This window comes from Varroa destructor, unplaced genomic scaffold (assembly GCF_002443255.2).
Source record: "Varroa destructor unplaced genomic scaffold, Vdes_3.0 BEIS01000002.1, whole genome shotgun sequence".
NCBI lineage: Eukaryota > Metazoa > Arthropoda > Arachnida > Mesostigmata > Varroidae > Varroa > Varroa destructor.
This window is the reverse complement of record NW_019211455.1, coordinates 27,371,815-27,389,335: the sequence shown is the minus strand read 5'-3', so window position 1 is coordinate 27,389,335 and position 17,521 is coordinate 27,371,815. Positions and strand designations below refer to the sequence as shown.

The 17,521-nt window shown below is 41.6% G+C and overlaps 1 protein-coding gene across 3 annotated transcripts in view; it reads left to right on the top strand.

Moving 5' to 3' along the window:
• Nucleotides 1-15,175, top strand: part of LOC111245229 (uncharacterized) — a 32,660-nt gene extending 17,485 nt beyond the window's left edge. Inside the window, exons 1-10 of one of the 3 annotated variants that reach the window (XM_022793301.2) lie at nucleotides 5,363-5,863; nucleotides 7,841-7,934; nucleotides 10,373-10,524; nucleotides 10,885-10,955; nucleotides 11,119-11,230; nucleotides 11,925-12,049; nucleotides 13,017-13,096; nucleotides 13,703-13,852; nucleotides 14,247-14,359; nucleotides 14,827-15,175. In XM_022793301.2, coding sequence (XP_022649036.1) covers nucleotides 5,838-5,863; nucleotides 7,841-7,934; nucleotides 10,373-10,524; nucleotides 10,885-10,955; nucleotides 11,119-11,230; nucleotides 11,925-12,049; nucleotides 13,017-13,096; nucleotides 13,703-13,852; nucleotides 14,247-14,359; nucleotides 14,827-14,989 — 1,086 coding nt within the window. In that variant the 5' untranslated portion in view covers nucleotides 5,363-5,837 and the 3' untranslated portion in view covers nucleotides 14,990-15,175. Of the gene's footprint in view, nucleotides 1-5,362; nucleotides 5,864-6,932; nucleotides 7,532-7,840; nucleotides 7,935-10,372; nucleotides 10,525-10,884; nucleotides 10,956-11,118; nucleotides 11,231-11,924; nucleotides 12,050-13,016; nucleotides 13,097-13,702; nucleotides 13,853-14,246; nucleotides 14,360-14,826 lie in introns of those variants that run through there. The other 2 variants (XM_022793302.2, XM_086979987.1) reach the window with 2 other exon arrangements.
• The last annotated feature ends 2,346 nt before the right edge of the window (nucleotides 15,176-17,521 follow it).

The following is a 17,521-nucleotide window of genomic DNA, read 5'->3' as shown; positions in this document are numbered from 1 at the left end:
GTGGCTAACTGTTCTATATAATTTAACTAAATCTTGAGACCTCGCAAACAGTTGAATCGTCTTTGCCTGAATTCTCCAATAGCCTCCAACGGCTACTGCTGTAGTTATCCGCTCTTTCGTCTAGATATTTTCGGGAGTGCCCAAAGATACACTCAGCCGGCCGCACAATAAGCCTTCAATCAGAGCTGTTGTTCGCATGTCTTAGTTGACACAAAGGCCTAAGTCGATTCTTATCTTATCGCGTAGAGGGGTTAAGAGAGGAACTGGTCTGGGGTGGCCACCAACGGAGAGGCTTGCTGAAAGCATCTTGGAAGGGCAACTTGGTTTGGGACGGTTGCAGACGGCGCCAACCTTCGTGGCCTCTTCGCCTTCTATACGATGTTGGCTGTTTGCACCAGGTTGTTAACTCTACCCATCAAATACGCCGCGCGTAGTAAGGTGAGCTGGATTTTGTCCTGCGTCCCTCGAAAACCAACTAATCTTACAGCTCCCGCCACCCACGCTCACTTCCTTATCAAGCATCAATGGTGCAACTCTCTACCGATAAAGCCTGAGTTAGGGAGAGTAACACGGTTTCAATCGACGGACGGGTGCCGATGGGCACTAGACAACGAATCGGCCAGGGGTCGCTCGGAAGGTGTTAAAAGAGTAAGGGTCAGTAGGCCCTAGAAGGTGGTCATTAGATCAATGGAGCAGCTGTTGATAAGTGAGAAAACGAAAGTCGACGAAGTGAGGTTACTACTGATCGTGCCAGGCTACTTTCGTTGCAATGTAAAAGTTAACTAGGCAAAGCTTGTGGAGTTTACGAGGTCACCCGTCTTAATAAAGAGTTGCTGATCAGCAATAATGAGCTTTTTTGTCAACCTGTGTCTCCACGCGTGTGTGTTTTGTTGTGTGTGGGCGTGTGTGAGTGTGTGTGTGTTTAGGCGCGTTAAACTAAATGGAGTGTGTCAGTGCCTTATCGTAATAGGTAGAGATAGGTATCCGACTGGCGCCAATCGTACCAGCTGGGTGACGGTATTTGTTCTCGTTGGTTTCTAAAAAATATTACGACGCACGAGGAAATAGAAAGGGGAAGTGATACATGCTGATGATATCAAGCTGCACATGCCAAAAGGAAGCTGACAATAAAATACCAATTTATCTATAGTTCTCGTGTCGTTGTACGTCTCAATGCGTGTGCCTAATTAACTTGGACTGACAATACAAAAGCTAACGGCGATTGACTCGCAGAGATGAAATATAATTTTTGAATTATATAGTACGTAACGTATTTGTTTTTTCGCTACTTCTAAAATACGTTTATTGACGGTGCAGAGATCGCAACCTCTGCGTTGACGCTGTACAAGTATTCTGAATTAAATTGCTTCTGTTAGCATTAGAGGACGATCAGATGGGAACCGGAAAACCTTTCCTAGCTCTGGTTCTGATCTGAGTAATGTTTGGACATTTGCGAGTACGTTACTTTGAAATGCCGTTTTCTGTATCTGTAGGCATTAAAATTTTACTAATCGCCTATACAACTGCTTCACGTTCTGAACACATTATTATTATTATTGTTTAAGTATTAGCGGTAGTAGTAGCGATTCAACGTTTGCACGCGCATCTTGTGAGGTTCTAAGGTCAAGGACTACATCCTTCTTAGCGCAGGGCATACTTTTCTTAACTACGCAATCGACAAATGCGACCTAACCTCAATCGTCGAGTTCGATTTTTGTTTGAATACAGGCTCCTTTTTTTGTGAGGGCTAGCATGTTCGTCACATCCTATTCAATGACACAACCAAATTTGATTGTTGTGCTGAACGTTGTTATTATTACACATATAGACCATTGTTTTGTGCCTCGTACATGATAGAGCTTTATAGCCCATTAAGCATTGCCTTAGACGCATATTTTGTGTGTTTTGCTTTCGTTTTTCAGTATACCCTATATACACGTGACCCTAGAGCCTATAACTGAATTTTTTTTACCGTGACCCATTCTATTTAGCAGTTTTGTGCGTCACAAAGTGCGGCCCACTTGTGCGCAGAGGTAGACTAGATATCTCTAATGGTTTATGATCGATACATGTCTAAGACGACTAGGGAAAAATGCATCACAACATAGAATGGTAGAAATAAAAAAAACACTGTTTACGATCTTGCCAGCACAAATAATATATACTATATTCGATAAACCTCGATTGAAATTAGGTTTCAATCAAACAGGTGCATAGTGTAATAGTTTTTTTGCCGCCGAATGATTTTCGTTTCGGTCAGATCCATTATTGCGAACTTACTTATAGTTACAGTGTATTATCGAGAGTAAGTTGCTTGTTTTGCACGTACTTAGGCGCTGCACGTTAAAGTGAGCTCCGAAGCGGAGTTCAATAGACGTTTCCATGAAATAGCTGATTAGTCAATCATAAGCGTGTGGGAACCGCATAAGCGATAGAAAAAAACCGAAATTCTTAAAGTTAATTTTGTTTAACAATTTGGTCCAAGTAAATTTTTCTGTGTATGTCGGGAACTGTAGAAATGTTGCAGCATAATAGTGAAGACATTTTTAATACGATGTAGCATCGAGTGGAATTGTTTTTTCAAAAGCTGTGCGCCCCATTAATGCCCTAAAAACGTATAGTAATGTAATCAGGCAATAGCAGAGAACATTAACGATAATCGATGCGAATGACTTCTCAAGTAACTTATAATACATGTTTACGTTAGGATTACAGACGTAGTTGAACTTCCGTATGTGCATATTTTTTTTTGAATCATGGGTTTTGGGTAATGCGGTTCGCCTACGACCGAGCGTAGGGATCTAAGACATGTTCTGTTGTGTGAACCGGGTAGAGCTCAACCTGGATTGATTGGACGGTTCAACTTAGTTTCGCCGAAATCACTACCCACTGATCTTTAATTTCACTCCTAACCAATCGAGATACTTTAATGTGACACCGAATTATTTCGGTTGAATTCCCTATTGCAACAGACAGGCTGTCTCTGGCGGACAGGGTTGGGGGGTGATCTGTCTTGCTTACGAAACCCACATGTTAACATTACCCTCAATATCTGCTCAGTCTGACCCTGGGAAGTACGAGCTTTTCTTGCCAGCCTTTCTTTTCTATGCCAGGCCCCATCGTCATGTGCATATAGAGTGCATAAGACCTTTTAGTGTGCTTTAGCGCCTTGCATTGCCTCGAGCTGCGAATTGCGCCTTCCCCTAGTCCGTCCGTGCACATCAGGCGCGTGCCCAAAGAAGTCTTCTCTATTTCGTGCAGGTAATGTTGCTATTACCCTGCGAGCACTTGCGTATATTAAATATGATCGTTTGTTTTCCAGCCTCCTCAGCCAACGCTTAACGCTTGGGGTGATGTCCCTTACAGATGCTTTAGCAGTGTGGAGAGAACAGCATTCACTGAGCGAGGCTTCGACGAATGATTTCGCTACCGTTATCAGCAGTATGCGCTTTCCTTTTCTAGGATCGTAAACGTCTGGCATTACTTCCGCTGGTTAGGCTGATTACTTCACAGCTTTGGCTACCAAGTTGTTTATGTGTTTTGTACCGCGCAGAGCTTCGCTTGGCTGGATTCCCAAGTATAGAGCAATGTGGGGAGGCTCCATACTTTCATCTCCGATCTCAATTTCTATATTATTCCTGCTTAATAAAAGCACTGTCTCTGACTTCGTCGGCGCTAATGTCAAACTTCACTCTCTCACTCTGATAGCTATTTCAGCCAGTATCTGGCTTCTGCGGTTTGGCAATTTTTCTGCTCCACGTGCCGTTACCCTTATCGCAATTGATCCGCGTGGGCGATCAGTTCTATCTCTACCGGAAGGTCGGGTAGTCCCACGACTCCGCTGGACGCCATATTCCAAAGCAAGGTTTTTAGGACGGATCTTTGCAGCGACTCCAGCGCTCATGGCAGAAGGAATACCCCAATTTGACAAGTTTTAAAGTGCTAGATGTTAGCCTATTTAACATAAAGTACACATAGGTAAATGACTGGCTCTGAACAATCAGGCATTAGCTCTATCGAATAAATACGGCGACGGCGGTGGCAATGGCCGCCAGTGAAAAAAAACTATAGATAAGAGCGCACTCATATTAGAAGAAGTCGACAAATACTGTTGAAGAAATCCTATGTCATCCCACAGTTCATTATACATTTTTGCTTTGCTTTGCTTGGTTCCCCTACAATTAATCATAGGCTACGCAGATGTTTTTAAGCCTCGCGGCCTCCTTGATCACAAAAAGAGAAAAAGGCGAAGATCCATATAATTTAAAAAACTGATTATAATAATGAGGATAGGGGCTTTCACGCGTGGCCAAAAAGATGATAGCGATCCGTTTAAATATAAGATAAGATGTTTCGTGCCTCGAGATGGGCGCGAATTTTAAATATTAAATATCGAGTCGGTTTCGAACCGCTGATTAAATAGGCAGGGAAATCACAGAATTGTATTTCCTTAGTATGACGAGGAATGATACTCGTGATGCGTCGGATTGTGCCAAAGATGACGATATTCTTCAAACAGGCAGGAAAAAATCTGCTTGTTTAAAATGAACTGGCGGTCAACAGGACAATGTGGTACATGTTGCCTTATCATAGCAGCGTTATTTGTTGACAGTGATCCCTCAAGAGACGAGATAGTGATTGGTCTCTTACAAAGGCTGTGGCCATATCTTTTCCTAGGACTCAAAGCGACCTAACACCAGAACCATTTGACTATACAAACTCTAGCTAATTACTTGTCATCGAATGTCTTGTCTGACACCCGCTGTCATTTGGTATCGCTTCTTCCACATAAATCAATCAAACTTAATAAAAATCTCCTGGTTTTGATTCAGTGGGCGTAAACGAAATTTTGCCACATATGTTCTCGCTCTAATTAGCTAGAAAAAACGGCGTCCAAAAACGCGCGTAACCAAGAACGAACTCCATGAAATAGATCTGCATTGCCAACTGTCTGTCACATGTGAAAATTCGTCGACAATGAGAAATCAGCTTGTAGCTGAAGTCACAAAAAATGTGGTTACCATTTCGCTTTTAATCGAAAATCATAAAACATGTTCAATTAGAACCTCGAGGACGTGTTTCGTGTTCAACTCCCAACGACTGTGACTTGTGAGAGGCAACCCCTTTGGTGCCAATTTGGTGACTTATTTTCAGTTGGACAGAACTAGGACCAACCGATTGGATTCGTATAGAGTCTGCAAGACAGGCGAATACTGAATTTGTACCAGCGGGAATAGTAACGTTGCCGTGCGAAGTGTAGGATAGAAAACAGGTGCACTTCGATTGCATTGCACCAGTGTCGCTTGATGTCGCCACTGTTGTCTAGGCCTGTAGAGGCTGTCCACCTTCGTAGCTCGGTGGCCAACGGTAGCGTGATGCTGTAGCTGTCTGTTCAGTCACTTCTGGGTCGTATCAACGGGTCGACTCCCACGGCAGTTGCCGTGTTGTAATCTACCTGGTGCGTTGCATGCCTCCCCCTTTCCGATCAGCGCTTACCATTTGTTCTTGCTTTCTCTCTTGATATTTGAGAGCGACAGCTCTCATCGAGGTTCCTTTAAAACCAGAGAACGCAACTGGCGGCCACCTTGTCGTCCTGGAACTCGTGCGTACGACAGTTCGGTCAAGCTAAAATGGAATATGCATTGTGCATTTAGTGCTTGTTCAATTGTGCCCACCGATCAGTGTCACCGTTCCGGAGACCTACGAGCGTTCTAATTTTTAACCACAGTCCGTCGTGCTGCCGAGCCAACGTCGGTCGGACATCACAACCGCGTCCTGGGAATGTCAGCTGACCGTCTAATTGGTTCTTTAGAGAATTAGTTTTTCTAACGTTCAGCATGGAGAATGACAAAAAATATCACCGGTATGTTCAAAATCGTTAAACAAAAACAGAGTTTACGTTGTTGTTATTGTTATTACTGTTAGCAGCAGCTTAGTCTTTGTAAGCCCGAATATAATTACTATTGACAGCAATTTGGATAGACAGATTACTGTGCCCTTTCCCAAAGACGAGTTGTCGTCTGCAAAAAAAAAGGGTAGTACACCGTAGAATGCCAGTTTTCGATCCCGCAGCTGCGGATACGTTGCGATTAGCAGGAATCTCTTGCTTCCTGCGCAACAGTCAAGTGAAAGCAGCGCTTCCTGATTATAGCAATGGCTACAAAGCGTATTGTGGAAAGACACGCAATTGTTTAACAGGGAATATATATTGGGGCCGCCAAATATTAAAAAACACGTCTCATATCCAATCACTTAACCAAATACCTTTTAATATTCTCTAATCCATTCACGCGTCTCTCGGTCCGATATGCCATCTCGAATGATCGGATAATAAGGGTAGTTTGTAGAGGACGCTGTTTGCAACTAAGTTAATATTTATTATTATATATCGTAGCATGTATCGTAGTTAGAGCAACTTTTTTTTGTGGTACCGTGCAGTAATAGTGATAACTGGCTGTCTCGACCCTATCAGCTTGCTGACAATAAATAATTATATATTCAGAACAAGATCACCATTGTAAAAACAGCCGGTTCTATGTTTCGACCTGTTTTAGCTGAGGAACTCCAAGGACTCTGAGGGAACTAATAACAAAACCAATAATAAAACGCCTGCTCTAAAGCATAGCTCACAATAAGGCATTGATTGTTCATATTCTGTACAAGTGAATGGTTTGTTTAGAACGAGAAAGCGCTAATAATTAATAGACGACGCCAAACGCCGTCAACAACGATACGTTTCGACAAAATCGATAGTGTTTTTTCCTATCTCTCACAAATCGAAGTCATCTTTCTACTTGCTAGGTTCGAAATTTAGCTGATTTCGTTAGCGCGGCATTTTTGAGTTGCTTTAAAGTGTTGAAGCTGGGCGTTTTGATTAGATTGCATGAGGGGAGGAGGCCCTACGGTAATCGGCAGTCACTGCTGTCGATCTAAGCGCTTTCAGTCTGGATGATTTCAAAGGCCAACAACTGATAGAAGAAGATCTCGTTTCTTCTTGTAACTATCTGTAAATAAGTGAATAAAATCGGCGACGGATAAGAGAGCTAGGAACCCCCGCAAACAAGTTTTAATCGCCAATCAATAACGCACAGAGTCAATCGGTACTTCATCTTTAGCAGAGGGAACCTGCCTTCTAGTCCTGTTTGTCCAAGGAATTATCAAAGTGCGAGACTTATGCGCGGACCATCTTTTTGACATTCATTTTATTTGCTCGAAGTTGTTTAATTAGACGCTATCGCGTAGCAGGTCATGGGACGTACACGTATAGATGGTGCTTTTTATCTAACTCCTTCACGTCTTAATGGGTCTGAAATACGTGCTATGGAAATTGTTGAGTGCCCATTATTTATCTGAACTGTGACAAAACCGCCAGCGGGGACCTGTTGTAAGGCACGTTGATCTGCTTTTTGTATGTAATTAATGAGAATTGACACTGGTTAAGTGGAGACGCGTTTCTTCCGAGCTAGAGGTGTTGGACGTCATAAAAGGGTGACATATTGTTGTTGTTAGGAGAACACATGAGATTGTCCAGGCAAGTAAATGGATCTATGCATTTTGCTAGGTAATGTTTTACTTGACTTTATTGTTAGCGTGCGCTTTTCATACAACCCATTTTTACTCGATGTGTTTACTCTGCGAGGTGATCTTTGTGAAAAACGATCAAATTTAGAGCTCACAGAGCTAACTTTTGCCCTCGTGCATCATTTGGGGGCAACTACAGCATTTGCATTATACTTTACCGTCGTAAATTTTACTGAATGTGCATTTTGCAAAGCAGAATCATCAAATATTCATCGTTTGCCGGTTCCTACGAAGAATTCTATTCGTGTTTTTATTATAGGTTTTTGAGCTACCTCTCAACGGATGGTAAATTCGATGGTGAGATCGGGTTGGCACTTTTCGGTCTCGGGAGGGCCGGTACCATACAGTTGCAGGTAAGAGCGAAAACTGTTCTCGTAAATATCTCACTTAATAGGATTACAGCCATTTAGAGCAAAAAATATATGTTTTCCCAACAATTAACAAGTTTTGGTGGCGTTTTAGCTTACGTACAAAATAGCTACATCCACCCGCGCGTGATCCATAGCATAACCGCAACGAAGTTTCCTCTTCTTCAGTCGTCATCGCCTGACGGAGGAAACGAATCAAGATAACAGATCCTATAGAAGCGCACGCTAGATATAAAGTCATGCCGAACATTACCTATGCAAAACATTTTCCCGTTCGTTTCTAGCGGCTACCTGCTCGTACGTAGTTGATTAGCGAGCGTTTTTCTTTTTTCGCTGAACCTAAATCGAAATATATAGGTCAACTCGGACGCTAAACGTGCGTGCAATGAAGCAAGCAAGTTGGCCGACCGGCCGCTAGATTAACGCGGAAACGTCAATGGCTTGCAATAGTGAAAGCCGTTTTGCGGAAGAAACAGCACGTGTGTGTACTCCACTAGGCAACACGATACACTGAGACATACATATAGTCAGTCTTCTTTTGTCTGCTTTTGAGGAGCTGCCATATCATAGCAGGTGTCTCGTTTCACGATATCAAAAAACATACTTTTGTATCTTACGATCTTCCATACCTTCCCATTCGCACATGGGAGGTTGACGGTAGTTCTTCATTTGTATTTATCTTTATCTACATCTGATTAGAGGAGATCGCATCAGTGTTTTACCATCGTTTCTACAGTAGCCTGCGTTGCTTTATTTGTCAGATTTCGTGACGCTCATTGGCGCGTCTTTGTAAATTGGACACTTCCCGAGCTAAACCCATCGGCCTCTAAACAATGCATTGGCTGAGCATTTTTTTCTATTAACCACATCTATGACTGACTATCTATCTCCTAATGGCCTTCGGAGTTTCAGAACCCATTGGGTCTGTATGCCTGGATATATATTTATAGCTTTGATCTGTTCTAGCAGTTTCAATTCGCATAGAAGATCCGTGTAGGATGAGACAGGCTTTGCAGCTTTCTAAACTATTGCATTTGTATATATATACATACAAAAACTATTGACCTTACCAAGAAATCTAATAAATTCTATTGTTTATATACCACAAAATAGTTACAAATCGAACCTGCATACCGTAGGTTCGTTGTTGTACTTTAGTAATTTTTCGGGAAATTAGAACGCTAGTGTACATTCTTGTGATTTCGGTTCTGGAATCTATTCGCAGACTGCAATGTAATGATGCCTTAAATTCATTAGATTTATGTTCTAATACTTTATATATTGATTAGGTCCTACGATAAGCGAAGGGTAAATAGTTGGTGACAAAACAATAGATTATACAAAATATATACGTATCCAATAGCCGATCAGCTATAATGTTTAAATGGCAGGCAGATCGAAGAAGGCATCCAGAAAAGGACGCAGGTAGGAATTAAGGGTGTGAAATATGTGTTCATATATCAGTTACAGCTAATAACATCGTTTCCCTTGGACAGGGTGTTATTTTCGTCTCTAGATTCAACGAATCTAGACATAAGAGCATCAGTATTTGGGACTTGGCTCATTAGAATTAACCGCGTTTCTGTTTTGTATATTTACTCTGTACTGGCGCATTTTAGGTAAACATATAAGCTCTTGAATGGTGCGTACCTGGCATGCGGAGTGGGAGTGCCCCAGTCCTATCCTTGCTGTTTCGCAATACGATAATCGTATAAGCTATATTATGATTTTTCGTTAACTTCAAAGATCCGCCCAAAAGTTTTCATTTATACTTATAATCATTTGACTGATTCGATTTAACAAGATCCAGTCTCATCTATCTATGATTTCATTCCTCTCACCCACATGATTTTTCTGGTAATAACAACGCATCCGATTTAATATGTTATGCATAGCACTAAGAAGCTGTTATATTTGTTTTCGGCATAGTGCAGTACTCCCTCAGCAATTGGGCTTGCTTTATCGGAGCTTGTCTGAACTTGGTTGCCGGCTAGAGCACCGCTTTCCTTTGAGCTTTACTCCGGAGAGCCCGAGTCTGCAGTTAACAATATTGTTATTGTAGCCGATACTTACTGTATTAAATTGTCGGGACGTCCGCGTCTAATCCCCCTCGTCTAGACGTCTTGCCTGTAATTGAAGAGATTTATGTGTGAATTTTCCAGATTTACCTATTTGACTCACACTTTTTCCTATCTTAACGTTCGATTCATATCCTAGGTTTCCAGTATTATTAAGTCTTCGGCTGATTAATCCTAGGTGAGAGGCTACAGTGCTGTATACAAATATGTGAACGTAAGAAAAGCTCACGATGCTGGAAGTTAAACTGGACCCGGCACCTTTTGCGCTGTGACAACTTTTTTTTTGCGACCATTCATGAATTCAACTTACGAAGTATAATTTTTCTTTTTCGTGTCCTTCCGCAGAATATTCTATCTTGTGTACGTTCCCATCTGCATTACATTGTTGAAGACTCTGAGGAACGTAGGCGATCGATCGAAGCTAAGTACCGTCACAAGCTGCCTGACGCGCAGTTTATTCATTCTACCGATTGCGGAAAACTTCTATCTGACCCAAAGTATGTCCCTGAAACCAGATAGACAGACAGACACGTCTTAAGCAGACGTTAAAGATTACGGAGGAATCCTGTGTGCCTAGCCCTAAACAGTGTTTCAATATAGTTACTTCTGAAACGAGATTGTTTTCAAGGTAAAAGAGTTCCGAATCAAACAGGATATAATTTGCAATCAAATGAAGTAAGTAGACAGTTAAGCTGCCAACGTTAACCAGCCAAACTCTTCTTAATGGCGTTGTCATTAAATTGATATGACCCAGATAGACTTCACCTAGCGAAATGTTTTTCTACCTAGATCTTCTGATGTTTCATGATACGACTAGATAAATAGCCGTAGCGTATTGTATTTCGATTCTTTTACAGCGTGAACGCAGTTATTGTTTGTACGCCAACATTTACCCATAAGGATATCGTTTGTAAAGCACTAGGAGCAGGTAAGTAAAACGGTGTAGATATTCGGCATCTTCATTCGTCCGTGTACATAGACCGTATATAACAATGACGAATACGCTCTGAACTGATCAGATGTTTTTGGTGTTACTGGAGATCTGTACACTTGATTTTGTCCATTCTTTCGCCCGTACACGTATTGTGCAGGTAAACACGTGTTTTGTGAAAAGCCCGTGGCGGAGAGCAATGAGTCCGTACGTGAATGTTACGAGCAAGCCAAAAAGCATGGAGTGCACCTGTTCTGCGCCTTCAACCGAAGGTAATAGGACAATCCATGTAAATGTGTACATCGAATTTATTTCTCTATAACAGGACGAAATTAGCGGACTGGCCGTCCGCTAAAAAAACAGAACGCATGGGAGGTCTGACTGACTTCTCTTGATTAATTGTGACCTGTTCGCAATTTTCGATCGGACTCCATAAAGTTATTCTATTTAAGACTGATCACATGTAAATAGTCTGATCATAGTGGATAGCGAACTTCATTTATCGACGTTTGGTGGTGCTTGTACTATTTATATCATTAACACAAATGGCCGCAATAACAAGCTAGGATTTCTTCTTTATCATCAATCATAAACGCTACATAAAGAGGCTTTACGCTTAACTACGCGCAGCGATTACATGGTATATAACATAGACTATTGTTGACCTCGTCCTTAAAATGCTTCAGTTTAGCCGAAGTAATGTAGTATAGATTCATAGATTGGTAACGTCAGATTTGCTATAGCAATTAGCGTTTCTGAGATTGCTTCACCAACCCTGATACTTCAGATAAAAAACAGGTTTCACTGCTACCATCGTCAAGTATAGTTGCATTCGTTTGCACTCGCAATGACCGATGAAAAGTCATAGCAGAGTATGAAAGATGTGTATTGCGTATAAAGGTATCCTCTATTGTATCGCCGCTAGCCCATTGTTTACTTTGTGCTTTAACGGCTTCTCCGTTACAGATACGATCCAGGTCTACGTAAGATCAAAAACAAGGTAGTCAATGGAGAACTCGGAGATCTGTTTCTAGTAAAAACAACTTCTCGCGATTCGCCCATGCCAAGCATCGGCTACCTTCTTACTTCAGGTGACACCCTAGTAATAACAATACTCATATGAATAGGCAATAATGATATGGGCCTTTGTGCAACAAATGTGTGAGCCTTGGGTAGCACTGAATTGTCATTTCTTTCTCGTAATTGGCGTTGACTACAAATCTAATTCATCATTTATGCGGCAGATGGCAAATCGAAGGTAGTAAAAATAGGTCAACTATCTCAGGAAAGCGAAGCGGTATGAGAGGGCAAAAAAGATCCGCGACTTCACTAAGCACTGAAGAAAACTATAGCGTATGTACTAAAACAGATTTACATCTCTGATGACACTGAAATAACGTCAAATAAAATAAGGGTGATATATTTTTGAGGATTCAGTGTCATTTTCGTAGCGAACCTGCAAAAATGCCTTATGTATAGGAAAAACAGAGATGACAGACTGGCTTTGAGGAACAGGTTAAGGCATTATCCGTATAGCCGATTGCATAATTATGCCTTTGACAAAACCCGGATCAAAAGCCAATACCTAGAATCATGTACATGACTATACACGTGTTGATAACCTGCTGCTTTAGCCTTAACCAGTTATCGTTAGGGGTTCCAGTGACGGGAACTCGGTAGTAAGCGTCATCAGTTCCACCCTTGAGCTTTTGATAAAGCTGGCGTCTTTGAGCCGGTATACGAAATAACGAATCGTCAAATATGAAGTATATTTTGAAGGGTATTTGTATAGTTTCCCCTCTATTAGTGTTTTCTTCCCATGCCGATAGTCTGACGTGCATTGAAGGTAAGTACGAGTTTTGAGTCCGGCCGAACTATCGCAGTATTCGACGCTCAGGCGGCGCCAGGTTTCAATGTGAATCTTAGCTTACGTACGTTTTGCACGAGATGCATAGGGCCAATGACATTGATAGCTTTACTGAGCAGCGCAGCTGGTCCGATGACAAGTATGCTGCTATATGTGTTTTTGTAAATATTCTGTTTGGCTTGTATCATTAGGCGGAATCTTCCACGATTGTGCTGTTCACGACATCGATGTGGTTTGTTGGCTGTTAGCTGAAAAACCGACGCGTGTGCAGGTACACGGTGCTGCTCAAAAAAAAAAAGCTAGCGTATGCCTAGGTCTCTAGTTCTTGCTTTCTTCTTCGGTTAGGCCACGTCGACCAAGATGTGTTGTTGTCTTCATCTAATTCCTTAAAAGTTGAAATAAATAGTTTTAAGTTTTACGTCCCATATCGCCGTTAAGCGTTGTTTCAAACGGTCCACCTTCCCCCGTACAAAACTAAATGTGCCTTCACTTGGGTGTACCAGTCCCCAAACTAAATAGGCTTTGCCTTCGTGATAGCGCAGTGGATACCGTGTTTGCCTGCTGAACTTAGGGACGCGTGGTGGTTTCAAAACCGGTCCAAGACGGATCACTTCATGCTGGAAGCCATCCGTCTGAAATAATAATGTCTAACAGCCCAAGTGGCAAACGTAAAACACGAAACACGTTTCAAGTTCAGTAAGCAAGCAAGTTATTGCTGCTTTATGACGGGAACTTATGTGACGTATGAAACAATGCCTCACAGCGGAAATGAGATCCGAAGAATTTATTAATCAGTCGTTGTTTGTTTATTGATAGTCAACAGCTTGAACCTCAACTCAAATATGCATATATAACTTTCGTACACTTTTCGTTTTAGGTCTTCGGTTCGCTGCTCTCACCTACTCTTGAAGAGTTGCGTGGCAAGGATTTTGACAATGTCGTTATTTGCTTTCAATTCGGATCCGGAAAGCTTGCTACGATTGATCTGAGCCGTAATGCATGTTATGGATACGATCAGAGATGCGAAGTTCGTTGAACTATGAAGTCAATTCCTTATTGTATTTTACTGATTTTGAATACCCAGGCGGCTTATACGTACCGTATCGTTAACGATGCCGCACATTGAACGACTGTTAAACCTAAGCCTCCAATAGAAAACCTTAACTTTGTGATAGTACAAGAAAATTATAAATATTTCTTTCTATCGACACTTGCTATCCAATTGGTCAATACTAATAGTCGGCTGAACTTACGAAGTTATCGTATGTAATTGTATTAATTAAGTGGGCGTGCTCGTGACACACTCGATATTTTTATACGTTACTGACATTTTTGTATGGTTCTATTTCATATTCGGTGTGTTATATTGAATTAAAGGGGATGCTGAGCTATAAACGATGATGACGCTTTATCTACTACAGGTATTTGGCAGTAAAGGAATGTTACAGAACGCCAATCACAGACCGAACGGCGTATTTGCATGGACACCTGATGCCTCAAGTCAGGACCCTATCCTGTATTCCTTCCCCTCAAGGTATATACGCTTGCGCGAGTTTGCAAGCTTAGGTTAGGTTAGGCTAGGTTAGACACAAGCCATTGCAGCGTACATCATTCTCAGTTATATTTGTTGCCGTGCATCTATATAATCAAGCAAATAAAACAGTTAAACTAACTATAAATCATAACATAAACCATTAGGTGGGCACGAATAAATTGCAACTCTGCTCTCAAAAACTACTAGCCATTGTCAAATAGGGAACTTCGTGACCACTACGAGTTTGAATCATTTGATTTTGAGGCCATTTCGCCTGATACTTCTGCGTTCTCTGCACTTGGCTAATTCTCCAGCTAGTATTACCTCTAGAAGCTGTCGAGGATTCATAGGGTATTTGTCAAACGGGATAACCCTGACGAACGCTCGACTCCAATGGATCCGCCATGCGCGCTAGACTAAAATCTACGGACAATGATCGACTCTTAGCATTATTTTTTTTCTCTCAGATATCAGGAGGCGTATGAAATGGAACTCGAATATTTCCTAAATCTTGTCAGCGGTCGCGCGAAGCCAGAGGTATTGCAGGACGACGTTCTCGCCGTAACAAAAATCGCTTCGGCCTGCGAGAAATCCGCGAAGGAAGGCGTTGTCGTTGAATTGGAGTGGTAGATACAGTGCTCTCAACGACATGGACAAAACAATACAACAAACTAATGAGTATATAGCCCATTGAAGCGTCAAAGTACTATTAGTAAATTACATACTTTTATATGCGAACATGTTTCCCTCTGATCAAGGTCCTTAACAAAGCTTAGCAGATTTTTTAACCCCAATAAAGTTTCCCTATATATGTTAGTGCTTGTGTGGTTATTTGTAATCAACCAGAACCATCTCATAGATTAGTAATTACATATATAAACATATATTATATAGAGATTAGGCTTTCCAATTTGGGTAGCAATTTGGCTACACTGTCCAAACGCTACAGCCGACCTTAGCAGTCTCCATACGAAGGAACTAGCGGAGGACCTAATGGCTAAATTCTATATCGAAGTTAATTAACTACTGACAGACACCGAAAATTTTGTAAGACAGGGTTGTTACAGTAACATCGCTGTTTTCTTAACGTAAATCCCAACCCGCATAATTCTACTGACGTTAGGGTTCGAAAAGCGAATATCAGTGACAGCTTTTTTTTCGAAATTGACATAGCTGTTGTTACGTATGGCCTTAGTAACAACAGCTATTTAGGGTAGCCAATATGAAGTTTTGTCAACACCTCCTGCCGGCATTAAACGGCAGCTTTTTTAATTGAACAATGAGATAAATTATACTAAACCGAGTAACAGTCCAAGTCTTTTATAGAAGTGCTGTCAAAATCGGCTCGAGTCGACCGTTGCCATTAGGAAAATATTCCACGAGATATATATATACAATATATATATACACGAAACCACAAATAAACCGAAGTTCTTATCAGAATAGTTCCATTCGAGTACACATTCGAGGGTAATGGAGATTATTATCATCCTTACGTATTATTATCTTAACTTGCAGGCTATGTCTAGTAAATTGTTAACCTATCAAAAGTTACTAACTATATACAAAACACTGGAAGCATATTAAACTATATTTTTAGGAGGAACTTAGTATCTGTTCCACGGACTGCATAGACTATCGGAATCGAACTACGAACGCGTTTTTCTGCCAATGTACAGACCCCGTAAATGTATTCCATTGAGATGAAACTGACTTAGCCGATTGCGCCGACGGGGCCCGCGTCGCAGCGCGCATGATCATGCAAAATGTCGGCGTAGCTAACAAGCCATCATAAACTTAACTGGGTTGTTGGGCATGCAGAATTATTTTTACTAAAAGCTAGAAAAAGAAAGATTGCAGTGAAAGCTTTATGACTGCTAAAATATCGTTGTTGTAACAATTCTTAAATGATAACATGGACCTAATTACGACTAGCATAACATCTGTCGATACCTGGAATAAGGAGGAATAAGGGACGGTCGGGTCGGGGGAAAAGTAGGAAATGATCTAAAAACCCGAAACCAGATTTCCGGGTGTAGCTAGGATCGGCTGGAAAGCTGAGGCACAAGGCAATCGAGGCGCTGTCCGGAAAGGGGTTATTCTAATAGTAGAAGGCAAAGACTGGTGAGATAAAAAATGATATTTGCGTTCTCTGTGACCTGAACAAGGCGGGCATATTGTTCGTGGCTGAACAGTAAGATCAACCGAGAAGCTAGACCCCCATGTTTTCGATGCACCTCGTCAGGAATTCGAATCGGTTCGAAAAGACTTCGTGACTACAAGGATCGATAAAACGCACAAGAAGAGTCAATGTAAAGGTAATATCTAAAAGATAAGCAGACGACTTATCCTCCAATGCAAAAATGCTAACACAGTTTCGACCTTTAGGGGGACTGGGAGAATCTAAGATCTATGGTGAACCTGATAGCCACACACTAGGCACCGTCAGCCGCTAATAAAACACGTGCGTTACATATTCCCAAACCCCCCAATATAGAAGAAGAGAAAAGTTTAGTTTGGGCGAATTATCGCGAAGTTAAGCTTTACTCGAAAATTGCCCCGGTTGTTTAAAAGTCGCCTTCCCTATTCTTTTTGTTTTCTAAGTGTCGTTAAACACAACGGTATCGACCATTTGCGTCTGTCCTTGTGAAGCTTTTACATTCGGAACCATATTAGTTTCTTCAGATTGTTATTGTTTGTTTGCCGTCGACAACTATAGCGATCAACGAGATATTGTGATCTTCACAACGTGCTTCTGTCAGCCACTTTAATTTCTTTGTGTTGCAGTTTGGCTGCTTTTCTGTCAATTGATGCAGTCGCGGATCTAACGCTGGGTTGGGCTCAAGTGCTCGAGATTATCAATCCTGTCTGACACAATGATCATCTCTTTGGATGTCCTGACAAAACCCGAGTGAAACCTTTGTTATCGTTCCGTTTCAGACTAATCCTTTCACCACAGCAGAATCAGCCTTAGCAGGAGTTTCAATAGACCGAACGTTATTTGCGTCGTCAACCTCTATCAGTTGGCCATTGCTTGACTGGCTTCTGCACTGGCTGGTCGTCCGCAGTCGAACCTACAACCGAAGTAGTGCTCCATTGCCTCTGTCAGCCTAAGGCAGGCACATAACAACCTCAGTTGTACAGGCTCATTCATGCAAGGGT